The sequence below is a fragment of the Callorhinchus milii genome, unplaced genomic scaffold (assembly GCF_018977255.1).
Source record: "Callorhinchus milii isolate IMCB2004 unplaced genomic scaffold, IMCB_Cmil_1.0 Scaffold5, whole genome shotgun sequence".
Classification (NCBI taxonomy): Eukaryota; Metazoa; Chordata; class Chondrichthyes; order Chimaeriformes; family Callorhinchidae; genus Callorhinchus; species Callorhinchus milii.
Window position 1 is genome coordinate 13,480,503 of NW_024704746.1, and position 27,053 is coordinate 13,507,555.

Here is a 27,053-nt window from a genome sequence, read left to right on the forward strand (position 1 = left end):
TCACTGCAGCTAGTTGTGACTTCCTGGGCCATACTTACAGATTACATTTTTTAAAAATCCAATACTTGAAGTGAATCGTTGTTCAGCCAATCGTTATGAACTTTGAGAAGTTCTGATTCATACATTTTAGAGTTAAAATGTGTTTCTTTTTAAAGAAAAGATTTTTTGGCAACAGGGTTCACATAAAGCAACTCGCCAATAATCAGTTAGAATATCACAGCCAACTCCCAAGGATCCACGTGTAATTCTGGCAGCTCAGAGCAGGGATCCTGAATTGGCCATGAGATACCCAGTTTCTCTTATTAGTTGTGTATCCTATTGTGAACTGCTGTTTTTTTTTTAACTCTGATGTGAAAGGCGCTATTCTAAATGCAGGCATGATTATGTTTATCATTATGTGACAGTGAGGTGCACAATAATGCAGCAGTGATAATAGTGAGGTTAAAGTTGTTGGAATTAAAATAAGTGGAATGGGTAAAATATTAAGTACATCTACTCAGCGATCATTATGAGGAATTAGCAGTAATGATCCAGTATTGTAGAACCCTCTAAAGTAATATTTCAGCACTTAATTGCCATTTTTTTAATAGAAATTAGTCCTTTTCAGAATGGCAAAGCAAAATTACCACCAACCTGTGTTCAAAATCCTACCTTTTTTTCGCTATACTGTTTGTTCCTACTTTGTCATGACCCCAAGTCAAAAACATTTACATATTTATTCTTGAGGCAAAACATTCTTTGAATAATCTGAACAGACCATTTTTAACATGCTTAAGTTACTTCAACATTAATTTCAAATTATTTCACGCACAGTAATGAAACGATACCGAAATTCTTTTTGATAAGTCTCTATTTAATAAAATGATTGCGTTTTAAAATGGCTGTCTACAGTTTGTATGACTTAAAAGGAAAGAGTGCTAATGGAACCAGTGACTGTGTTGCAATCTTTAATCAGTACAACCATAGTGATGTACTTTACGTATTCAAATGTCAGTGTTCTGTCAGTCTGCCAGCCTAGAACAGGCGGTGCAAAAGACCAGAAACCTACTGTTAGAGACTGAGATCACTTGACTTGTTTTTGCTTTTAATACTGCTCAGGTGATTATGATAAGTCTATGTTAAATAAGAATGGGATGTTGGTTAGAGAAAAGATCACCTGAAGAAAGTGCTGCTCTTTCAGAGATGAACTGCATGGCTAGCTTGTACTTTGTATTGGGTGGTTGAATGAGGGACAGATGTATAAGCATGTTTCTCTTCTTGAACCCTGTGCCTCCAGCAGGGTGCATTTGTTTTTTATTGCCTTTTTACATGTTGTATTTTTTATTAAAAATTCTTATAAATTGTTCACAGTAATTTGTTCAAATTAATGATCTTTACAGACTTAACATTTTGAGTGATTTGGAATACCTTCCTAACACAGTCCCAGATGTAAAGCACTGTAATTGTATGATAGAAAGTCACTTGGAAAAATATTTGGGTCTTTGTACGTGCATCAGCCAGGAGTGTGGTGCTAGTTTCTTAATGTAGAATGGTAAGATTCTTCCTTTCAATTTCCCTGCAAGTCCCTGAATTAAGGCTTGTTCTCCAAAGAAACACATTGAGTGGTGGTGAGATGTTTTCTCTTCATCCCAGGGCGGGATAAGAACCTAATCGATTGCCAATAGTGTTGCCAGTGTTTCAGGAAGTGATCACCCACACTCCCTCTCAGCTGCGGATTTCTATATAGTTATGGTCTCCTTCCCCACTCCGTTGCTTGGTTAACTCAGGCTTGCTGTGCTTACCCTGCCCTCCTCCGCATCACTGTCAGTGGCCAAACTTTGAGCTATTAGCTATACCACTTAAACCCCAAAATCCTTCCATGCTGCACCCTCTCTATCTATAAGTTCTGTCTTGAAACCAATCTCTTCAACCTTGTCTCCGGTCACCTCCCCTTATCCCTCACTCCCTCGTATAGTGTTTGTAAACTACTCAGACATTATTCTACGTATGTAAATGCAAGTTGTTATTGTTTGTTGTTGGAACAGACTTGACAAAAGAAACAAGACAGAACCAAAACAAAGTTTACATTTTTTTATTAATATTTTTAGAAATACTTTCACTTGCTTTCCAGTCTTTACAATTTCATTTACTGAATTAAGAATAAGGTTCAAATCAACTTCATACAGCCAATGTTTTTTTAAAAAATGGTGGAATCATTCACATTGGCTGCTTGACTAAAGCACTGAATTATGTGGACTAAATAAATGTTTAACAGAAATTCCAAATTGGTTTCTTTTGAAAGTTGTTACGAAAATGTAGTTTTAGCAATATTTTCAGGAATTAGTATACATTTCTTGCTTGAAGTGTTTGCCTTTATTCTCTGGTATTGTAAAGTGTTTGCATTCATTTGCATCTAATGCATATTTTATCACTTACTAAAAAAAGAATAGTTCTCACACGTTTTCACTTGTGTGTAAAGTATAATTTCAAAGCTTTGCGATTACAGTGAATGCTTTTTAATGTACCTTGTAGAAACCAGAATGTTTTATATCCAGTTCTCACCTGGCAAAGCTTTTGGTGAGATCTTTCATCAATTCTGTTCACTGCGTGGCACATATAAAGCAGATCACTGTAAATGACATTATGCAGTTGCACAGAAAGTTATGAAAACAGATTGCTATACTGTATTTGAAAACAAAAAGGTATCAACCAAGACGCCCCATTGACAAACATGATCTAACAAAAGTAATAGCTGGTCTATCCCATTGAACAATGAAGTGGTGCTTTTGTTGGCAATTTATAACATCCACAGGTATAACCCTAATCAATTAGTAAAATTCAAACATGTGGCCAATGGCTGCTACGAATATTGCAATAACAAAGCGAGATCTACATGTAAAGCTGTTTCTGGGTGACAGCAGTCTTGGGTCTCCCTAGTCATCTTTGTGTGACCTACTGTCCCATTTGTGTAAAGTTTAATGCAGACACTATGCTAAAGCTGAATCGTCATGCAGTTTTACAATCTTTTCAGCAAGCTCTAGTAACTGAGGGTATCTAAAAGTCTTTTCCTTCCAGGAATCTGGAATTCCTGATAATGTCACCTATTGAGGAGAAAAAGAAAATCTTGTTATCTCGGTTATGGAAAGTAAAACTGAATTTTGGTTATAATACTTGACATGGTGCTTTATCACATTGTTGAGATGTCTCAAAGTGCTACATAGAATGTAAAGTATAATAACTGTATATTTTGCAGGCAATACTGCACAGTAATCAATATCCCCAAAACAGCCACAAAATAAATAATTTTTATTGGGGGAAGGGAGGGAGAGGTGATTGTTGGCCAAAGACAACAGGAGAAACTCCCTTCTCTTTTTGAATAGCGGCAAGGAATTTATTTGAAAAGGAACTTGTTTATAGAATAGGAATAACAATAATAATCCATGAATTTGATGTAGCGCCTTATCACGTCGTTGAGACATCTCAAATCGCTTCACAGAATATATTGTAAAGTGGATTGACAATATTTTTTTGGGTGCAACGTGATAGCCAATTGCACACAGCAGTGTCCCAAAAAAAGTTATTTATTAAAATATTAATAAATTGGGCATGATGAGTATTTCTAGAAGTGGACCGCCTGCACTAAATTACCTGAGCTCCCAAACAGGCACCGATAAATGAACTTCGGCTACAGCTGCATCCCCCACAGGTTATAGTACGACGGATAGCTTGTACGTACTCAGTTTCTGTCAGGACACCATGTAGTGCTGCTTGGAATGCACCAGGTAACACTAGTCAAAGAAACATTAAAGTTAGTTTGAATGTTTTCAGATTTTTCCTGGTTAGCGTTAAGCATCTTTAGCGATTTCCAAAGCAGACGCTCAAGCTTACCTCAGCTATTGACGAACACACCAGTTACCACCTCTCGGTGTGGTCTTTCAATATTTATCTTCACCTTTTCTAAATATCCTAATGTGCCAGAAGTTAAAAATAAAAAAGTCACCTATTTTGCAACAGTGATTTCATATTGTGCTAAACTATTTTATCTTAATTTTTTTTTAATAAATTCATCACAATCAGGATAATGGAAATACACGCATTTCAACAATGGATTTGTTTAGCTGCTGCATTGTGTAAACTACAAAATAGTTAAACATACATACTTGCATTTGATATAGCACCCTATCGCAATGTTTCAACATGCTTCACAATAATTAATGTTAAGAGCAACGACTGTATTTGTAGGTGAACATGGCAGCTAATTTGTGCTGAAAGACTCACCAGTAATGACCCTGTCCAGGTCTTGAGGGTTGTTTCTGTTTGGTTTCCGAATCTCAGCAATGATGTCATTAAACATATCAGTATCTGGACCATTTAATATGCAATACTCCAAGAACCTAAACAGGCAAAAACTTCAATCAATCCATCAACAGAACATTATTTGTACAAACCATGCACCTGTCTATCCCGCAGGTCTCTCTGATATAACATTGTTTTTTCAGATCACGCATGATTCGTAGCTTCCTGAATTTATAACCCATGCAAAAACTCATTCCCCCATGATAAGGATTTTATTTTGTATAGGTCTCAAAGATGGTGTGATAGAAAAGGCTGAGTGCATTTCTGTAATATCTCTTTTATCATTCAGGTGAGTCGCGGTTGAAATTTGCGTATGTGATTGGTAGACCTGAATATTGGGGCTATTCTGCTCCGTTTGCTCAGCCTTGATCGCTATGTGATTCTGATTGACTTGAACGCATTTTTATGTGACAACTAAAATAACAAACCAAGTGTAAAATGACATATTACACATTTAAAATTGTATGTTAGTGCCTTCACATTTGCTAAATATAGCGAATGAGGCAGATTAGCTCAGTCCTCATGTCTAATGCTTTTTGAGTGAAAAGAGCAGAGAAAGCAGATGTACAAAATGATCAGGAAAGGATCATTCTGATCTAGACTTTAAATTTCATACTTTCTTGATGAAGAAATGTCCAACAATGAATATTCCAATTTGCCAGAATTACAAAATGCTGTATAAATAATTATTTTACATCTTGGCTATTGCTTATTGTAGGTTTTTGTAAACTTACTAAACCTAAGAGCAAATGTTAACTCTGAGAGCTATAACCCTCTTCCCCAACCTCCCCGTAAAAGGTTTACCAGGGAAATAATCTGCCTCAATTGTTCCCCTCCCCCATTAATGTTCTGGTAAGACCAGAATTTTCTGTGATGTGCTTATTTATGGAATAAATTTGTTACATTTGTTTACTTCTGCCTTGAATCATAAAATGTTTATGGCTGGTGTTTAACTTCAGAGAATACAAATTGTAAATGATGGTTAAGCAAGCGGGGTAGACAATAGCATACTATAGGCTCATACTAAACAAAAAGGCCATGAAGGCAATACTGAACACAAGGTCAGAACACATGATCATCTCATTCTATGCTGAATGCACTTAACTATTCAAAGGATCTGGCTTCCCAGAAAAGCCCCTGGAGGCCAGGAAAGCCTGCTAAATTCTGTACTCTTTCATTATTTAATAGCATCAGCCCACTGATGCCCAGATAGACTGGACAAATGAAAGGATCAAGCAGATGCTTCAAATTCTTAATTTCAATTGACACACGTGACAGCCACTGGAGATTACAATTCAGTGCATGGTAGTGTTCTGCGTCATTTAATGCAATTGCTGGCACTGAAGACATCACTTGATCACTTCTCAGTAATACAAAGAAGGCCCTGAGGATAAAATACACCACTTGACTATTTAATATCATCGCTAAGAGACATACGGCTCATTTACCCCCTCAACACTGTACCATTTTCAGCTTGCTGTTGGTCATAAATTGCATTTTCTCCACTGTTTGTTTGTGTTGGAACTATATACCGCCCCCTCCACCATCCAAGAATTCAGCAGAAAGTATTACTGAGCTGCATTAATTAAGCCAGAAAACACACTCAGCGGGGACATGCAGCTGTTTATACTTCTGCAGAAGGTATTTCACCCTCACTCAATGAGCACTAAATCCTGGTCTTAAGCAAATGAACTTCCGATAAAGTGAATAATGAACACCAACAAAATTACATTTATATAGCGCCTTTCATGTTGGGAGGATGTCCCAAAGCGCTGGACAGATAGAGTTTCGGACCTGAGCTGCGGGTCAGGGCAGGGAGGGTGGAGGGCAGGGGGGAAGCAGGGTGACTGAAGGCACAGTCGAAGAGGAGGGTCTTGAGATGGGTCTTGAAGATGGCGAGGGAGTGAGTGAGGCGGAGGGACTGGGGGATGGAGTTCCAGTGGGTGGGGACAGAGTGGCAGAAGGCCTGCCTGTCAATGGTGGTGCGAGCGAGATGGGGATGTGAAGCAGCCAGAGCCTGTTAAGCGAAGGGAGCGAGCAGGAACGGTAGGGGAGGTCACAGTGGTAGGGGGAGCAAGACCGTGGAAGGCTTTGAAGGTGAGGACCAGGATCTTGAACTGTATCCTCTGTGTGATGGAAAGCCAGTGGAGTTGGGCGAGGATGGGGGTGACTGGGTCACGGAGCCTGGGACAGGAGAGGACATGGGTTGCAGAGTTCTGGATGATCTGCAGCCTGTGGAGGTTGGAGTTGGGGTGGCTGACAAGCAATGAGTTTGCATAGTCGAGGCTCGATATAATGAAAGCACGTATGAGGGTTTCGGCGGCCTGCGGTGCGAGACAGTGGCGGAGCCGGGCGATGTTGCAGAGGTGGGGGAAGGCAGAGTGGGTCATGGCCCAGTTGTGGGGTAGAAAGGATAATTAAAGGGTCAAACAAGGTGCCAAGGTTCCAGACTGGCTCAGTAAGGTGGAATGTGCAACCATGGATGGTGATGCTGTCAGTGCCTGAGGTGTGGAGGTGCTGATGGGAGCCAATCAGGACAGCCTCGGTAATGAAGATTATTTAAGAGCTTCGAGATCATTACGCAAGGTAAAAATCTTGCTCATATTTTGATAATAGTGAGTTAGACGCTGATGAAAAATAGCAGAAAACAAACACTAAAAGACAGGTTATTCCTGAGCAGCAGTTTTGGTGATATGTTATAGTTTACAGACATGGTGAAAGGCAAGTCTAATGTAGATTAAGTACAATACTTTGCAGACTGGCCTTTTTTTAACCAGTTAAATGTACAATCCAAGTTATATGTGCGTAGGCAAAGGGATTGTGCCCCTCTTAAAAGTGGAGATAAGTTGATGTGCTTTTATATCTGCCAAAGCATCCAAGATATTCCTTCTCCCTCGTTATGGACAAGGATTGGGATGGTGGTTGTCCAGAATAGTCTGCGCAACTTTTGCAAAGATTATTTATCTTACTGGCTGCTTACTGGATTGTAATCTGCAATAACTGCTAATGTAGCTCAAGGGTGATGCATACTAACTGTAGTGCCAATGAACTGCACAATTGTTTTTACACCCTTGAGTGTGTTAAGGTTCAGCTCTGCCCATGAGCTTCACTAAGGATATTAACCAGGGCCTGGATGTCACTCCAAAGGGAGTTGAAAGCTCTAAAGGGTCTAAAGTTTAAATGGAGTAGTTTCACTGATATATCATTGAATTACAGGAGGAATTCAATTATGTACATGCCAAAACATTCTGACCTTGCAGACTCTTTGAGCCCTATGCGTGTGCTAAAAAAGAAGTTGCACAAGGTAAATGGGTGATTAGAGTTCTTTGTGATATAACATTGATAATAATAATAATAATCCTTGCATTTGACATAGTGCCTTATCACATCGTCTCAAAGCGCTTCACAGAATACACTGTAAAGTGAATTGACTGTATATTTTGTGGGCTAAACATTATTTGACAGTGACAGGAATAAACCGCTGTATCTTAACATTTAAATACAAAAAATACTGGTTGCAGAAGACTGACTTCTGTCATGAAATTTAAATCAGTCAAGATTTTTTTAAGCACCTGCAGGGACCTGCTGGGATCTCCACTCTTGGACAAACTTCATTTTAGAGATGAAGAGCTGAGGTTTCTCTACATAAAATGTGTGGACAGTACCTGTGCTGTATTATAGTCACTTCAGTCTAAAGCCTTCCAGATTTCAAATAATTGTACTTTAATCGTTTTATGTTTAACGGGCCAAGCTATCGATTTGTTGAACTGGGCAAACAAATGGGGCAAAAAGTGCAACAGGAATTTCATTGTTAGGTAATAAAAGTCCCTTTTACCTCGCTGCAGCTAGAGCTAGAGCCACGCACATGTCTACGTTTTGTGTGACTCGAACGGCATCTTCAACCTTCGTCAGCAGTTCTTCTTTTCCTGCATACAATGCCACAAGAGGGGCTAATTTGGCAATGCAGTCCATTTGCTTGTCAACTTTCGATCCTGCAGGAACACGCATATAACAACATTTTTACACACCACAGGCTCTTACAACACAGAACATAACATTATTATTAGTTTTCCGTGGAGTTGAACTTCAATAGATGAGATGAACGAAAAAACAATAGCACAAGGAATTGCATTTCTTAATACAGCTGGATAAATTGGGCCTAGACATCCAAATTCTTATAATACTGACTTAACACTGTAGCTTGTTTTCTGCAAAATGTTTTTAAGAACTGAAGGAGACTTTAAAATTAAAGAATATGGATCCTAACCCAAACAGCTACAAGGGGAGAAGAGCATGCACCTGATTTTACATCTGGTCCAATTTGTCCAAATAAAAAGGCCACCCAGTATCAGTTTAAAATGTTAACCAAGTGATCTATTACTCATTATGTGAGGGCTAATCCACTCATACTCAGCTCACACTCAAATCCAAGACACTGGGGACTGAAGGCCAGGATCAAGTCCCATTCAGCGAGATGCTGGTCTCAAACATATTGCCAAGTGTTTTCTCTTCTTCGAGAGGAGAAAACATTACTCACACTCCATTTCTGATCCTGGATCAAAGCCAAATGTAAAGTAATGCAAGCAGCAAATTGTGATTCCCTGGTCAATTTCTCTCCAGAACAAAGCATGTTTCTGTGCATGTGCTACCTGCTGCACTGATAAGTATAGCCTCAAACACAATGGGAAAAAGATATATCACATTGTTTACGCAATATGAATTGTCTCTGCTCACTCGTGCAATGTGTAGGAAATGCCTTGGGCAGGGATATCTAGTCACAGGATACTGTTGTGTACTATCTATCCCCTTGTTTTATTAATCATGCAAAGATGTAGTCTATTACTAATGTTAGGTAACTATACCATTGTAAATGTTGCAAAAGGAAAATTATGATGAATGTCTGCAACAGAAGCAAATGAAACTGCTATAAGTCACGTTTGGAAACTAAAGATAAAGGCGGACCTAATCGAGTGGTGTTAGTGCCTGTTCATTTATTTCTCACATCTAGCTTTATCAGTGATTCACAGATGCATATTTGTTCTTAAATTACAGGCAGCTATCAAGTTCCTTAAAACATTATGTAAACTGCTGTATCTGGCTCTCAGGACAAATCTTGTATTAAACCATTTTTTCAATTAGCTCTGGACTGTTTGATATTGCTGAACACATGGCGTACAATAAACCATGTTGCGCATTACTGTAATTCAAACAGTGGTTTGATTTCACAGAGGCCTTGGCTGTTGCTCTTTTATATGTAATCTTTTTCTCACACAATTTGGCCAATTAAACTTCAACGGTCAGACGATGGCATCAAAGATGTGGAATTCGAACTTGAACTGTTGAGGTGGGACATTGTTTCTCAATACAATAACCCTTTCAGCTGTGTTTAATTTTAATGTTGATTATTTGTCAATTGAATTTGGAAGAATGTCTCCTTGCATTAAATTGACACAATTCTGCTGTCTCTAATAGCTACTAAACCCATCTTTTCTTCATTTCACCCTTTTTCCTGGTTCAACTGAGAATGCTGAGGCTAACACTAGCACTCCACTGGCAAAGGAATTCCATTTTCTTTAAGAAGCTTACCTGTTGGAGTCTCGCCTTCCTCAATATTTTTTAGAAATTCCTTGATGCTGCCCTGTCTCCAAGGACCATTGACGGGAAGCTTGGGCCGAGGACCTTTAAATGTTTTACAAAAAGAAATGCATAACATGGCGATAACAATATTAAACAACAATATTAGTTATTTTGTTCTTGTAAACAATGGCAGCATTGTTTAAAGAAGCTAGCTCTGTGCATGTGTAAATGTAAAGACAATATGAATAATCCTTACATTTGATATAGCACCTTTCACATCCTTGACTTTGGTATAGTAGCTGATCCAGTTGGATGAATAAAAGTAGTTTTACATTTTCAATTGCACTTAAACAAATCATGAAAATTCTTTCCAGCTTTATTTTAGAACATCTTTATTGTATCTGTGACTTACCTCCTTTTGTACGGTGAAGGGAATTTATTGGAGTGTCATATTCGCTTCCCGGTCCGAAAAATGCATAACTCCGTTCAGTGAAATCCTTGACATTCAGGCCTGTTAAGACAGAAACACTGCTTAGTAATACCTAAACTGATGAAATCAACATTGAATAATCTTTCAAACTGATTGACATCCGCTGCTTTCACATTATTTTACCTTTGCATTCCACTAAGGATTCCAGCAACACAAAGGCTTGGTCTCCATAGCAACTTTGTTGTCCGGTTTCACGGGTGTAAAATGGATTGGCCGATTCAGGTCTGAACTCCAAGTTAGGTGTTTTGGCCAGTAAACTGTCCAATTTCTCGAGATTATAGATCCAATGAACAGGTTGACCTGCGCAGATAAATATAATAATGAATTTAGCAAATCAATGCTGAAAATCCAAAGCGAAACACCTCAGACAAAAAGCACTTTCATACTCTCACTGTTCATTAAGCACACTCATACGACACTTTCATTTAGTATCAAACTAAAAATATTCCGTGGCCACGCTTTAATAAGAGCTGGGAATTAAGCACTGTTGTTTGTTTCCACGTGCAGCACTTTAGATGAGGGCAAAGCTTGAACACTGTGGATCACCAGAACCTTCAGGAGCAGGAAACCTCTGCCCCATTCTTTTATGAAGCAGAAAAATTAATCTTACCGTTCGGTTTTGGCACGTGACATTACAACCTTGCAGGAATTTAGATTCATTTGGATACGAATGAATTCTGTGTCCTCCATTTCCCACTGGAAGTAAATGATTCCTATTGGCCTAGTGGTGGTTATGTGTTCATGCTCCCTGGTGGCCTAATGCGTCTATTTCTGTTCCTTAGCTGTTAAAGGGGAAAGTATCTTGATTTCCGTGACGGGCTAGTATGTTCATTTCCTACTTGGTCAGTGGGGGGTGGGCATGCAGTTGAAAGAGGAAATGCACCCAGAGCCAAAATGCACTTGCTTGAGTCTTCCTGTGGCTTTGTAAATACTCAATAAAACCAACAAGAGCGCGGTGAAAAAGGGAATAGTGAACAATCAGATCTGCATTTCAAAGTGATTTCATTCTTTGGCTACTTTATTTTCTATTTAAAAACAAAGTAAAAACATAAGTGTTTTTGTTTTCTATTTAAAAGCAAAACGTTCAAAGTGACTGCACAACAAGAGAACACGAGATCGGAAACATCACCTAGTCCAAATCTTGGGCTTTAAAATCTTTGACCACACTTTCGTTTCTTCACCCCCCACCCTCTCCCACTCCGACCCCCTAACTCGGGTGTCCAGCCAACAACATCAAACACTTTGAGGCATTCTCCTGAGGTGAAAAACGCTATGTAAATGTAAATTATATTGCAGACTTCCAGACTACACAGCACTGTTAAAAAAATCTTTAATTCAGTCTTAATTTGTCATTGTTGCAACTTAGATGCCTTTTCCTCCTGCAGCTCGTAAAAAAAAGTCAGCTTCCAAATTAAGCTTTTGATATAAGTTTTTCCACAATTCTGTGTAATCTTATGTTTCAAGACAAAATGGTTCTACAGCTTAAAACTAGGCGAAATGTTGAGCCTCTGATGCACTTTGTACGATATAGTTGGACAAATGAACAGGTTTGACATTTGTCGTGTATTTACGTAGAAGGAGCAGCATTTACCAGAACTCACAAAATTACATACAAAGGTTAAAGAATCTTACACGCTGCATCTGCAACTGCTGCTCCAATAATTGCACCAATAGCCCGATCGGCATAAGACGGCACCTGGTGGGAAAAATACAAGATGCTTCCTTAATCTACCTGCTTTATTACATCCACTCCACTATTTTAACTTATTATTGTGATGAAAAAGATTCTATTCTGGTAGCAACATTGGAGGTATGGGCTATGAGCAATGAGGATTATAATAATAATAATATTCCTTATATTTGATATAGCACCTTATCACGTAATTGAGGCATCTCAAAGCGCTTCACAGACTATATTGTAAAGTGGAGTGACTATTTTGTGGGTGAAATGCAGCAGCCAGCAGTGCCCCACAGTTGTGAATTGAATGACTAATTTATTTTTGAGGGATCGTTACCTATGCAAAGTGATCCGTCACTCATCTAACGATTAGACAAGCTCAAGGGCACTTCAGTCTTGAGAAAAGATGTCTCAAAGAGGTGTATACAATTTTAAAAAGAGATTAAAAATGTAAACTCAGGATAATGCTTTAATAATAAACAAGGGCAGAAGAGTAAGAGGGCATAGGTTTAGAGCTGCAAAGGGCAACTTCATACAGATATCAGGAAGTTTTTTTTTATTGAGGGTAATTAATGACTAGAACAGGTTGCCAAGAAAGGTGGTTGAAACCAAGTCACTGAATCATTCAAAAACAAAGAAAGACTGGTAGACTTCATTTTGGAATCATTAAATCAAACTGGCCGAGGGGCTTCTTTATCCAACCCAACCATGTGAATTAAAGAGACATAGACAAATGGCACATACAGTTGAGCACTGATTATAAATGCATAACACAAACACAACCAGATGTTCCCCTTGGCTCCTCAATGAAGCAAGACTTTCAGCTAATTGACACAATTTGAAATCCATTTCTAGCTGAGAGTTTTCAACCACATTCCCATGTTGGATTACTACGTGTATGAGAGTTGTGCTATCCCTGTGGAAATGTATGTGTAGAGGGAAAGAGGGGTGCTATCTTTATGCGACTAATGACCAATGAATTTGCAGTCCTTTTCATTCTTAATTAGGCAAATAAGAGCAACTGTAATTCTATGGTGTGATTAGCACATCTGGTGTTCAGAACTGCTCCCCAGTGGAAAGAAAAGGGAACCAAAATGCCTTCAGGCCAGGAGAAGATTGGAGAGACAAGAAATAAAATAATGACTGCAATTTAACATGCAGGAAAATTCATTATAATTACCCTGATGTTAACATAGACAAACAGGCTAGACTATTTCATATAGCAATCAGTAGCTTGTTCGGGGCTAATTCTGAGCATATTTATGAACTATAAATGGGATATTTGAGTATGTGTGAAACATCCATCTTATTTCCAGCATAGCATTTTATGGTCATATATTTCAGTTTGGAATGATTGTGTCTGTTTGGGTAAGATGATGGTGGGGGTGGTGTGGGGAGAGATCCATTGCAATTCCCATTGCTTCAGTCCTCATTTACACTGCATGTGTGTGTATGTGACAGCAAGTCACCTCCAGCAACGTGTCTGTCCTGTAAATGCAACATGAAAGTCACATACAAGACGCCGGTTTTGCTTCTTCTCCAACAATGCCCAGACATAAAATTCCACTTGAAATGTTCTGAAGCAATCCACCCTGAGAGCCTAACTCGGTGCAATGCAGTCGCTGTGAAGCGGGGTCAATGTTTGTAACAAAATGCAATTTTTTGGTTGCAACATGCAAAGGGCAAATTGAGATCTGCTTTTTGAACCAATTGTCTGTGTGTCCCCCTCCCCCACCAGGAAGGAACAGGGAAACGTGGGTTGGGCTGACTGTTTGTTACACAAGCAGCTGTGGCTGTGAGTTTAGCTGTAGCCAGAATATAACACAAGATCTATCCCAATACCTACCCCTCACCCCAAGCATTACTAATTGACCTTGTGACTGGCTGGAGTACCTCGATTTGGGTTAGATATATTCCAAATGAACATGCAATGAACCAGATCGACTGTGTTCAGTTGTTTTTCTTTGTGTGTCTGCATATCAAACACACAATTTGCGACTGTTTGTGAACTGTGGCTGTTGCACAACACAGAAAACCCAAATTACATAAACATTTCACAGGGTGGTGGGGGGGGGGGGGGGGGAGAGGAGGGTAGGGAGGGGGAGAGGAGGGTAGGGAGGAGAAAAGGAGTGGGGACAGGGGGTCTTAACTTTCCTTTACCAACTAAGCTTCCAAAGAATAGAATCATTGCATCATGGCTTGCAAAGTGAAGCATTATCTTAAAGTAAAATCCAAGTCCAGTTGCAGGCACCTTCAATCAAAATAATAACTTTTTTCTTCCCCCCTGTTAAGACTGCCTGAAAAATTTTACAAAAGAAAAGTGAACCTTTAAACTACTGTGCATTTTAAGAAAACTCAGGATCATTTTGCATATGGTTTTAAATTGCAAGTGTTTACCTTTTTTGCTTCTGTCATTTTCACCAGGGAGCAAGCAGTTCTTTATGTCATCTTCCTGAAGGAGGACATAGTTTGACAAATCCCATCTCTCCCCTGTGCTGACTGGTTTGAGAGTCTTGCCCTGGGGCTGGTTGTCAACTTGGTTGGTTACTCGTTCTGTCATTCACTCCCATCACTATCGGTTTAACCAGTAGGACTCTAATCATTGAGTTTACTGCACTGTCATTTAACATCAGTGGGGGTGGGGCAGATGCTTTCAAAACTGAAGCAGTCTCCTTCTGACTTGTGACTTTGCTAAACAGGCATGGAGTATTACATAATCAAACGCCTAATAATAATCCCTCCAAAACAATAATAAATTGGTCATTTTCAATCCGCGACTGTTTGTGGGATACTGCTGTGCGCAATTGGCTGCCGCGTTTCGCCTGCAAATATACGGTCAATTCACTTTACAGTCTATTCTGTGAAGCGCTTTGAGACGTCGAGAATACGCGAAAAGCGCTATATCAAATGCAAGGATTATTATTATTTATTATCAAAGCACATATTTTCTTCTTTCTGTTGAGAGGTGAATTAGTCTAACATTTATTTTCGGTTATGCTAATAATCCTTGCATTTTAATAACATAATGCCTTTCACACTTGGAGGACATCTCAAAGCTTTGCACAGGACTCACTAAAGTGCAGTAGCTGTATTTTTGATGACAGCCCATTTGCACACAGCCGTGTGCCACAAGTAGCACATGGATCATTTTATTTGGGGAATTGTTGGTCAGATCATTAACATACACTTCAACAGGCAGATGAGCCTGCTTTAACATCTCATCTGTCACTTGAAACAATGCAGAGCAACCCCCATTACTGCTGAGATGTCAGTCTGAAAGGGAATTCAAGCAATCCTAACAGGAAAAAAAGAAGTTATTATTTTGATTGAAGGTGTATATTAGTACTGTGGTGCAGAAGGGCAGACATATGGGATGCATTAGAGAAGGATGAGTCATTCCAATTTATTTTAAAAGAAGGCAATTAACTTTCAATCTCACAGCCAAGCTTTCCTCCATCCTTTTGTCCTGAAAAACAACATTCCTGACCCGATGTGTTACAATACCTGGGTTGATGGCTTGATTCCTCAGGACTGTAACACCATAAACGTAACTGCCTAAAAGTCAACTTTGTTTACCATAGAACATTATAAAACCCATTCAATCAAAACTAGCACAATGCTTCACTCCAAAGCATGTAATAATAATAATCATAATACAAATCCTTGCATTTGATATAGTGCCTTATCACATCTTCGAGATGACTCAAAATGCTTCAAAGAATATACTGTTAAGTCATTCAATTGCTTCAAGAGATGAGCTAGGTTGTGAGCCCCTGAAGCTAAGGAACATTGTTTGGGGCAGAACCAAGGAAGATTTAATTACAATAAATCCTGTGAAACACGTTGAGAAGTTCTGTTGACGTGATAAGGTGCTATTATTAAAAATGAGAATTATTATTATAACTAAGGCCAGCACAAATATTTCACCATATTATGATACCACCTGCTGGACACAATTTTAAAGCACTGGCAATGACTATAAAATAATCAAATGGCAATGTGTTCACACAATAAAAATGTATAAGTCAATAGTAATCAGTAAAGGTCACTAAGTTCTAAAACAGCAATTTCTCTTGAACCAGTTGTTGATAGTGATCTTGAGAATCACCATGTCATCAGTGCAACAACTGTTTGTGTTTTAAAACTTATATTAAATGGAAAAACATTTCTTAAAGAAATGTTATGATGCCATGTTAAAGAATTATGAACAATTGAAAGAAGGGAGTTTCTCCCAGAGTCTTGACCAACAATCACCAAGGTTAAATTGGTCATTTACTTCTTGGCTGTTTGTGTGCAAATTGGCTGCTGTGTTTGCCTACAAAATACACAGTCACTGCACCTTACAGTAAATCCTCTGAAGCGCTTTGAGAGGTCTTCCCAATGTGAAACGTGTTCTACCAAATGTAAGGGTTATATATCACTATAATATCCAAGTGTGTTGAGCACCAAGTGTCGGGGTTTTGTTTACATTCAAGACACAACTGCAGATTTTCTTTTGTGGGGGTGCGGGGTGGGTCAGCCGGGTGTCTGACACCTGCAGAAACCCATCCCCATGCTTAAGAGTATTCAAACCAAGCTGAGATTTCCATGCGTCCCTCTTGCACATGGAAATCCCAGAGATAGATTGTTGGAATGGAATGCACACAGTCTCCCTGGAGAGATGCATCTTGCTTCCTTCATTCCGGAAAGTATTAAGTGCAGGTTGGCAAGAACCAAGGCTTGGGGACCCCAGAGTGTGCATTGGCATACTGCTGGAGTCTAACCAGCTAAACCTGCATTGATATTGCAGTCCGGCAAGCTTTCCTGATGCTTGTCCAGCTAGGACCACCCTACCAGTTAGGGCTTTGGCTTGCAGGGTTAACAGGAGCTTAGTGGAATAATTTCCTGTCCCCAGATCTGGCTTCCAGATCCCGCTGATGAGCCAGGCTGGCTGTGCTGTCATCAGCAGTGTCCTGGAATACTGCAGACCCGCCTGACTCAGGAATGAGCCGAAATGTAGGAAAGCAGGCATGTCACCTTGGAGTCAGTTCAGCTCCAAGGAGACCCCGCTTACCTCTCCCCCAAGGAAGATAGTCACTGGTTGGTCGTTGAACATCCGACAAGCCCGGGTTTGAGCCCTCACTAGATGGATGGTAGGTACAAGAAACTTCCTGCGAGCTTTCCGTTGGGAAACTTCAGATAACTGAAGGCAGGCGTCTGGTAAAATTTGCTGGAAGCGTAGAAACACTCAGAGAAAATAATGCAGGAGTGCCAAGGTTTTGGCGCAGATTTTCCATCTTGCAAAACCTATTTGGTGAAACAATATCACTTAGTGACTATATTTTAATATTCAGCAGAGCGTGCGATTTTTGCCTAAATCGCTTTAATTGTCAGTGGTATTTTAACAAGGTGTCATGTTGTATCATTAGCACTATGCTGCCCATAGCACAGAAACTGCCCTGGTCAAGGTCACCAATGACATCCTGACCATCTGTGACCAGGGCTCCCTCTGCCTCCTCGTCCTCCTCGACCTATCGGCAGCATTCGATACGGTCGACCATGCTATCCTCCCCCACCGCTTGTCCTCCCACCTCAACCTTCAAGGCCCTGTTCTTGAGTGGTTTAGATCATACCTCTCCCACCGTCTTCACTTTGTTTCCACGAATGGCTTCTCCTCCAGCCCCCGCACTGTCTCGTGCGGTGTCCCTCAGGGCTCTGTCCTCGGTCCCCTCCTCTTTACCCTCTATATGCTTCCCTTGGTGACATCATCCGCAGACATGGGGTTAACTTCCACATGTATGCGGATGACACCCAACTCTACCTTTCCTCCTCTACCCTCAACTCCACGACCACCGATGTCCTGACAGCTGCCTGTCCGACATTGAGTCCTGGACGAGAGACAACTTTCTTCAGCTCAACGTGCGAAAAACTGAGGCCCTCCTGATTGGCTCGCGTCAGCGCCTCCGCACCTCTGACGCTGACAGCATCAGCATCCAAGGCTGCACTCTCCACCTCTCAAAGCCAGTCAGGAACCTCGGGGTTTTGTTCGACCCTGAGATGTCCTTCCTCCCTCATATCCGCGCCACAACTGGCACCGCCTTCCATCACCTCCGGAATATCGCCAGACTACGGCACTACCTCACCCCTCACGCTGCTGAAACTCTGGTCCACGCCTTTATCACCTCAAGGCTGGACTACGGGAACTCTCTCCTCGCCGGCCTTCCCGGCACCTCCCTCCACAAGCTGCAGGTCATTCAGAACTCTGCAGCTCGTGTACTGTCCCGCACCAGGCTTCGGGACCACATCACTCCCACCCTCGCTTGCCTCCACTGGCTCCCCATCCCCCAGAGGATCGATTTCAAGATCCTCATCCTCACCTACAAGGCCATTCACGACCTTGCTCCCTCCTACCTCTCCGACCTACTATCCCTCTACCTACCTGCCCATACCCTCCGTTCCTCTGGCTCCGGTCTGCTCCACATCCCCCGCCCCAACTGCCCTACCATCGGTGGCCGGGCCTTCAGCCTCTCAGCCCCTAGGCTCTGGAACTCTATCCCCCAGTGCCTTCGCCTTACTTCCTCCCTTTCCTCCTTCAAGGCCGGTCTCAAGACCTTTCTCTTTGACTGTGCCTTCAGCTCCCCTCTCGACTCTCTACCCTCTCCTCGCTCCTTCCCTTCCCTCACCCTAACCATTTCCCCCCTGCTCGGGTCCTGACCCAAGTGTACAGCCCCTTGGGACGTCCTCCCGACGTGAAAGGCGCTCTATAAATGGAATCTTGTTGTTGCTGTTGTTGTTGTTGTTGATATTTTCCTGAGTGGACCCCCTTTGAACTACACAAAAGTAATTAATCCAGGGGATGCGTCGCTCCAGCCAGGCATTATTGACTGAAAGTCAGATAAAGTGTATCTGCTGACAAAGTGGATATATAATATACAATATAAAAATAATAATCCTTCCATTTGATATAGCGCCTTATCAGGTCTTAGAGATGTCTCAAAGCTCTTCACGGAATATATAGTAAAGTGAATTGACTTATATTTTGTGGGATAGCCTCCGCCCTGACAAGACATTTGTTTTCTTGTAAACGTATCTCATAAACAAAAATATTGTTCTGAAAGAATACTAACTTGTTCCATTTATCCAAATATGCATGTGTTTATCTACAGTTCCTTTGATGCACTTGTCTACTATGCTTTAATAAAGCAACATCAGCATTGGCGTAGAAATTGCCAACGGAATTTCAGCATTTCCTGGGAAGAGCATGTGACGGTGGAAAGCAGGAAATTAATAACAAGAACTCGTTCAAATAATCTGAAAATTGCCATCTGAATGGCAGCAGTGTTCATAAAGATCCATCCAGATGGTTGTCTTTGATGATATTATCTTACATGTTCAGCTGACTCAACCAGATTTTGTTAGTTTGGCTTGAGATGCTCAGTTTGAAAGCTCTGAAATTGTATTTTGCCATCATAGCATCCATTAGAATTTTATCTTTGAACATCAGTGGCAATTAGTGTGGCATTTTTCCATTCCTTGTTATCTATTGACAATGGTTTGGGAGATGTTTTTCTCGCTGACCTAATACAGTAATAATAATATATTTATATAATAATAAAAAATAGCCTTTTGCTTTTGTTACTTTTTTAAACATAATATATTTATTATGTATTTTATATATAAAATATAATATATTATTATGTTTATGTATCACTGTTCTTAAAATTAAGAAGTAGTTAGTGTCAGGTCATGTTGCTAAACACCACCCTGGCCACTCCTTACACACAGGAATGGATCATTCAGATCTACTGAGTTTTTACACCGAAAATATCAAATCCTGGAAATGCATCGTGTGGAGAACACTTTAGGGAAGGATGACTGAGAAAAAACATGCAATAGGCTATTCTGTTCTACAGATATAATGGAGATACCTGTATTATTTGGTTGATTTTTTAAAAAGAAAAATACTTAGTCATTAATAAAAATGAATATAATTTTTAGGTTCTTTATAATATGTACCAGTGGAAGTACAGTATTGTATATTCAATATTTGCCTCAGGTTAATTAGCATTGTGGGTTCTACAGCAACTGTTGTTGACAGAGACTGTTGTGCAATGTAGGACAAGAATTGAACGTTGCGATTGCTGCAGATTTGTAGATAATCTGGAAAGAAAACGGAATTATTGTGTTAATGGCCAGAATCCCTACCCTGCAGACAGAAATTATGTCACCATAACTTGTTTCATTTGGAGCATTTTAGTTTCTGAAGAGAGCAAACCCCCAACTTACATTTGGAAATGTAGCAAAAGTATTCTTTTGAGAGGCTCTCTTATTTGAACGCTAATTGAATTGCAATTCGCAATTGCGCATCCATCCAAGCAGCATCGCATTTATCTCACTACACAATGTTTCTGGTGATGTTATGTAGCACATGATTCAATACTCTATACTCTGAAAATACACAAGTGACATCCAAAACAGAAAAGAAAAATGAATATTATTTTGCCACCCGTTAAATATTCTGCTGAACTGGCATTATCTCTATGACATACCTCATTGAATGTGATACTCTTGAGGACAGAGAGAATGGAGCTTCACCTACACAGTGCATTAAAGATTGTGGTTGTGTACTGATGGTGATTCCAATTATGATAAATTACATGACTGGAGTGAAAGAATAAGAAATAAGTTACAAGGAACTAGGTGCATTGCAATTTTGTGTTTACTAGCCATCCAAACGTTTCCAGCTATGATTTTTTTGCTTATAAAAACATACATTTATTACAATGAATTATAATATTTTAATTCTAAAGCTTGATTTTCCATTCTGTTCTTGTGGGTACATGTCAACTCTTTATCTACGTCTGACAGCACAGCCGATATTGGTAAGTCGTCCAATTAAGGAATGATACCTGTAGCTTCCACCACTTGGTGGTGCTGCACATTGGCCTATCAATGTAATAATAATAATAAGCCTTACATTTGATATAGCACTTTTGCATGTCTTCTAAACGCCTCAAAGCGCTTCACAGAACACACTGCATAGTGAACTGACCGTATATTTTGTGGGCGAATACTGTACACCATTAACCATCTAATGCTCTTTCTAAATGTATATATCTAAATGCCATTGTCACTTCGTGCTTAGTAATAATACATCCCCTTTTTGCCTTTATCTCTTGTTGTGTGTTTTGTGAACTTTGATCTAAATTTTCATCTCTTTTAAATGGTTGTATCTATTTTAATGGTTTGGGTTTATGTTGCCTGTAGAGTACATAAATCAGAGTGTCCCACCGCTACTCCAGTGCTCCTCATTCAGTTCAACTTGGCACAGTTGGGAGCAGAGGCTATAAAATACCTTATAACTCTTAATGAATTTGGCTCAGTTTCTGCTCGTAATTTAGACACACAATCCCAACCTTCCCTATAAATTAGATTCATTCAAAGATAAAGAATTGCTACGAACAAATAAAACTACAGAATAAGGCTCCACAAAGTCGAATAGTCTGCACCTGTTCCTATAATTCATAGAAACTGAAGTTTCAATTATTAAGGGATGTGGTGCCAATGCTCTTATTCAAGTGAGTAACAGGTGAACTGATATTTATTATGAAAAAAATTATTAGCAGCTACATTAGCTTATGAAAGAGTGCAAGTTCTGGATGGGGGGAAAAAAAACATGCTGTGAAAAAACTATCCTGTAATATGATCAAGCCTATAGGGATGGCTGACACTTTCATTGTGTAAGTATAATCAATAATCCAGTAGGGTTCTTTGATTCTTGCTTCCCATTAATTTATAATATACCCTATAAAATATGAATGTAGCTATTTGTCAATGTCTACCGCAATATTGTGACCTTGAGAGTACAACTTGAAAGATAATCTGTACAATAGACCCAGTATTTTATTTTATTTTTGAAATATCAATTTTGCAGTCAATTTCGACTGAGGTTTACATATTTTTAGGGCAGCCTAAAACCACCTTTATTTTTTTCTTCACATATACAGTGACATTAAAGGAGCTGTAAACATTTTTAAGCATTAAATATTCCTTACTCATTTTGAATCCAGTTTTTTGAGGCAAGTTTGGTTTTGGTTAAAAAAAATGTCAGTCTGAAACTGTTAGGAATCTGTTCCCTAATCCACTCAGTTCCAGAGTCATGTAGCAATATTGAGGGATGGGCAATAAGTGACAAGTCAAAATAACCATCTGGATACGACTATTAATATATATAGATTTACATTTAGTAGATATATTTTTAATAATCCTTGCATCTGACACAACGCCTGTGACATCTCCACTTTGAAACATGTCGATGTATGTTATAGGCATTGTATCAAATGCAATGATTATTATGATCGATTTGTATTGTTAACTGGGCAAAACAGCAACCAAAGCTTCTACTTAGCTCACTCTAGGACCTTTGATTTTTTTTTAGCTCTGCCCATCTACCAGCAACGAAGCTGATGAAATCAAGTGAGTTCCAATGTCGAGCTGAATAAATATTTTTATCGCAAGATAAAGCCACGTTCTTCTGGTTTTATTCTTCTGTTTCTAGTCATGTGGTTTTTAATCGGGCTGAAACCGAGATAAATCTCGAGGGCAGATCAACCTTTGCAAATCACCATTGAATGTGATGGGCAGTTCTTTGTGGGAGAAGAGGCAATGCTCGAAGCGTTGTAGGGTTGGGGACTCCTTGGGTTTGGCGTTTACCTGTCATCTCTGCAGGAGTGCACAACTTGTGACACTGTTCACAAACTTGTGACATTGGCCTCAATCGTCTGGCGAGAGGGTTAGAGGGGGGAATCCTGCATTAAGTGGCATTAATAATGCTTCCAGCTTAACATAAACACTCTTGATATCACAGAAGCCTCATTCAAAGCACAGCGGATTCATGACATAACACATCCATCACTTGGTGAGTGCAGGATACTCAATCATTCCACGTTCAGACTCACCCGTGCCTCTTTGGTTCAATTAGAAAACTGGATCCCAGCCCAGACGTCGGGTATTTAATGTTTTTTGCTAAAAAAAAATCAAAAAAAAAATCCTGTCTTTACACCAAGTGCGTTGTTACATAATGTGCACAAAGTTTGGCAACAGAAACAGACGTTAGGGCTCCACATCGATGATGATGATGATGTTGAATTGCATCTGAGAGGTTTAAGAAAGAACAGGTGGATGGAAACATTGGCCTCAGAGGGTATCAGGGGCAGAGGGGGGGGGGGGGGGGGGGGGGGGGGGGGGGGGGGGGGGGGGGGCAGAGGGAGGGAGGGGGTCCTTGACTCACCGGGTGGAAGGGGTTGAGATTCCCATCGACTCTTTAAAGCTCAGCTATTGCGCTCCATCTTCCCCCGTTGGTCCCCTTCACTGAACGGAGCCAAATCCTTTCTGGCAATTTCTTGTAAAGTAAATAAACCAGAAGACAGGGAGAGAGAGAGGGAGAGAGAGAGAAAAACAAACAAACTCCAGGAGAAGCTTTATGTACACCAGTGCAATCTGAATAAACTCACTCCGGCTCCAACTATAACATTTCTTGTCAAATACAGTGCCTGCGACTTACAATCAATCAGATCCATCGGGTTTGAAGGGTTTGAGACATTGCTTGACGGCCAGAATCTATTTTCTTTTTGTTTATATATATATATACATACATATGCATATAAAAAAGACGAAGGCAGCAAAAGGCACCACATTTGAACGTCCACTTAATTTTTGCAAAGAGCTTCCGCGTTGCACTCAATGTATAGCCAATGCTGAAGAAGCAAACGAGGCTTTTTTTTTGGTACTATAACATTACAGGAATTGGCCAGGAAGCTCGTGAGACTGTGTGTGTGTGTGAGATGTGCGGTGCTCTGGGTTCCCAGGAGGTCAGTGTGTGTGTGTGTGTGTGTGTATGTATGTGCTGTGTGGTGCTGTGCTGTGGAGGAAACCCTGTCTGAGTGCTTGGGTTTGGGGAAGTGGGAGAGAAGCAGCAGCGCCTCCACCACCACCTCCTCCCCCCTCCTCCTCCTCCCCCCCCCCCTAAACCCCAACCCCCTCCCTAACCCCCAACCCTCCCTCCCCCACGAACCGAGGGCCAATTGCAAAAGTCAAACCATCTGCTGGCAGCAGACGGAAGAGCCGCAGCCCCGCAGTGAAGGCAGAGCGGATAACGGAGCGCGGCTGCACTTCAAGACAGAGGACGGGAAGTGAAGAGAGAGAGAGAGAGAGAGAGAGAGACAGACACAGAGAGGGAGAGAGAGAGAGAGAGAGAAGAGAAAGAGTGAAAAAAGAAAAGCACCTTTTTTTTGTTGTCGTTGTGGTGGTTGTCACTGAATAGTCTTATCTGCATTATTCCCCCCTCCCCCCCACCACCCCCCCACCACCCCCCACCCCCCACCCCCCCCACCCCACCCCCCACCCCCCATCCCCGTCTCTCTGAAGTTGTGGAGGGTATATTGATGAAGTTGCAGTCATGGAGCCGTGGAGACAGTGCGCTCAGTGGCTGATCCACTGCAAGGTTTTGCCTCTCAACCACCGGGTGACATGGGACACCGCTCAGGTCTTCGACCTGGCGCAGACCCTGCGGGATGGCGTACTGCTGTGCCAACTTCTCAACAACCTCCAGCCACTGTCCATCAACCTCAAGGAGATAAATCTGAGGCCACAGATGTCACAGGTAAGGAAAGGGTGGGGGGGGGACTTGGTCCGTCTCAGTGATCAGCTCAGCTCAGCTCAGCTCAGCTCAGCTCAGCGCACCGCCCCAATCCTCCCGGTTGCAATTTGCTGCTGTTTAGTTTCTCTCTGTGATGTGTACGGGGCAGTCAATCGGGGGTTCGCTCTCTGTATTGGGGAAACGATCGCTAAGTTCCCGCAGAAGGGCAACGTCCAGAGTCTCCCCCCCTCCCCCCTCCCTCCCCTCTCCTCCCCCCCTCCCACAGTGTCGGTATATGCCCCCAATGCAATGTACCAAAAGTGACAGCTGATGCGCGGCTGTGGTGCGGTACGTGTCCGCGGTCCGGTCCCGGTGTGGGAGAGGCTCAGGGGGTCCCGAAGGGAAGTCAGTGCAGTTTTGTTGAGGCTCATCCTGTCACAGCGAAAGGCAGTTTATTTAGGGATCTGATTAAGGATAAAGTGGGTTCCGTAAGTGGATTGGTTGTGGCCAATGCACTTTGGGGATGTTTCAATGGATCTACATGTAAATGTCTTTATAATAATAATAATAATAATAATGTGAATTGCATTGGTGATTCTTGCATCCCCAGGACTTGGTTTGCAACTGAGATTCCCACAATTTGACGGTTTATAGGTGTGTTTTCCTTGCGGTTTCCGTTTTATTCCCCCTGTTATTTCCTGACATGTATGTCAGGCACATGACGCATTTCCACAGGAATACACACCGCCAGTGCAGGAAAAGTTATACGTGTTTTTTTTTTTTCGAACGAAAATCGAGACTGGATGTCCACCAAAGGGAAGAGAGAGAGAGAGAGAGAGAGAGAAAAAAAAGACAATGGAAACAACCCACACGAGAAAATAACAACAGTGCACTTGGAGGAAGGATATGCAGATGCATCCAATATTGTGGATGGTTTAAATCTGAATTGATGAACAGCAAACATTGTATGGCTGATGGATGAGTCAATAACATTAGATTTTCCAAGTGGAGGAAAAAATAGAAGGTTCCCCAGGAGATTTCTTTTGACCCAGATTCAGAGAAGTCACATTTACCACAGGCTAATTTCATTTCAAGCCTGACAAATGTAAATGCAATATATTTTAATAACATATTTGAAGTCTAATATCGCAGCTAATTAGATAGACTGGGTGGGAGAGGGATTTTTCAGTGCTTATTAGGTTGAGGGAATATAGCTTGGGGAACGGAATTGTTTGAGTCTGCAAAAGAGACACAAGCTTTCTCAAGTCTGAGTCAAAGCTGACATCTCCTTACAAGTCTGACATAGAATGAATGAAGTTAGTGTAAAGATAAAAGTGACAATTGGCAGAGACATTAGATTGTTTTTTTAAAAAAATATTGGACGAAGTCAAGCCTGTGTCTTATCCAGGTTAAGATAACCGGCCATAAATAGCTCATGACTATTAGTTTCCTTGAGGAATCTGATTTTCTCAGTAATGATACTTTTTCTTCTGTCATAACATTTACTTCTGTCTACTAAGGCTATGCTTTGGACTCTACTTTCTCATTTAGACATGCAATCTGTAATAATGTTACAGAAAGCTGAATGTTGTGGGGAGTTTATATATGGGGATCTGAAATTTCTCACGTTATACTTTGAATTACTGTTTTAAAGTTTGAGATCATCCGGAATGTTAGAAAAAGTCTTAGATTCAGTTTTAATAGAGGTAGAAAGATTTGCTTTGGAATTTAGCCCAGCAGAAGAATGGGCAGCAGGAAACAAAATTTCAATGCAAGATATAAGGAAAATAATTAAATTGTGGGCCTTTAAAGGAAATGTAGTTTACATATTGTATTTGACTTCCTGGTACTTTTAAAATTAGAAAATGACTGTATGGTGACACCTATATTGCAGTTTTATTTATGATATCTAGACAGAAGTCTCATCCCTGTTTTACTAGTAGAGCTATGAAAAGTAGTTTTTAAATTTACTCTCCTACATTTACAGGTAAACCAATCTATAGAGGTGTACTTTTCAATGCTACTTTTGTAACTGTTTACATATGTATATATATATATTTAAAAAATGTGTTTGCCACCAGTAATTTGGACACACATTATCTGTAATTTAATCTAATGTAAATCACAGATGACATTCTTCCATTGTATTCTTCCATTCTACTTACATGTAAAAATAATAGTAAAGAAAACCCACTATTTGGTGCCTTCCCATTGCAGTCTATAGCACCCGGAAAAAGCCAGATGGCATAATTGCAACTGTTGAGAATAGATGCAGGCATTAACAAGTAATATAGTACTGTTCTACTGCATTGTGAATGAGCTAATCAATAAAAATCTTCCACCATGTTTAAAAAAAA

The 27,053-nt window shown here is 40.5% G+C and overlaps 2 protein-coding genes across 2 annotated transcripts in view; one reads left to right on the top strand and one right to left on the bottom strand.

The window, feature by feature from the left end:
- Positions 1–2,055: 2,055 nt before the first annotated feature.
- Positions 2,056–14,592, bottom strand: selenoj (selenoprotein J). The gene is made up of 10 exons (XM_007887297.2): positions 14,478–14,592; positions 12,035–12,098; positions 10,526–10,702; positions 10,325–10,423; positions 9,922–10,014; positions 8,171–8,327; positions 4,258–4,373; positions 3,868–3,945; positions 3,628–3,767; positions 2,056–3,080 (listed from the first exon to the last, which is right to left on the bottom strand). Exons 1-10 carry the CDS (start codon positions 14,493–14,495, stop codon positions 2,967–2,969), a joined length of 1,056 nt encoding a protein of 351 aa, XP_007885488.2. The 5' UTR covers positions 14,496–14,592; the 3' UTR covers positions 2,056–2,966.
- A 9,885-nt stretch (positions 14,593–24,477) lies between these two features.
- LOC103174755 (guanine nucleotide exchange factor VAV3) overlaps positions 24,478–27,053 on the top strand; it is a 91,753-nt gene continuing 89,177 nt past the window's right edge. The window contains exon 1 of the mRNA XM_007887296.2: positions 24,478–24,720. Within this exon, the coding sequence (XP_007885487.1) occupies positions 24,517–24,720 (204 nt within the window). The 5' untranslated portion in view covers positions 24,478–24,516. The remainder of the gene's footprint in view (positions 24,721–27,053) is intronic.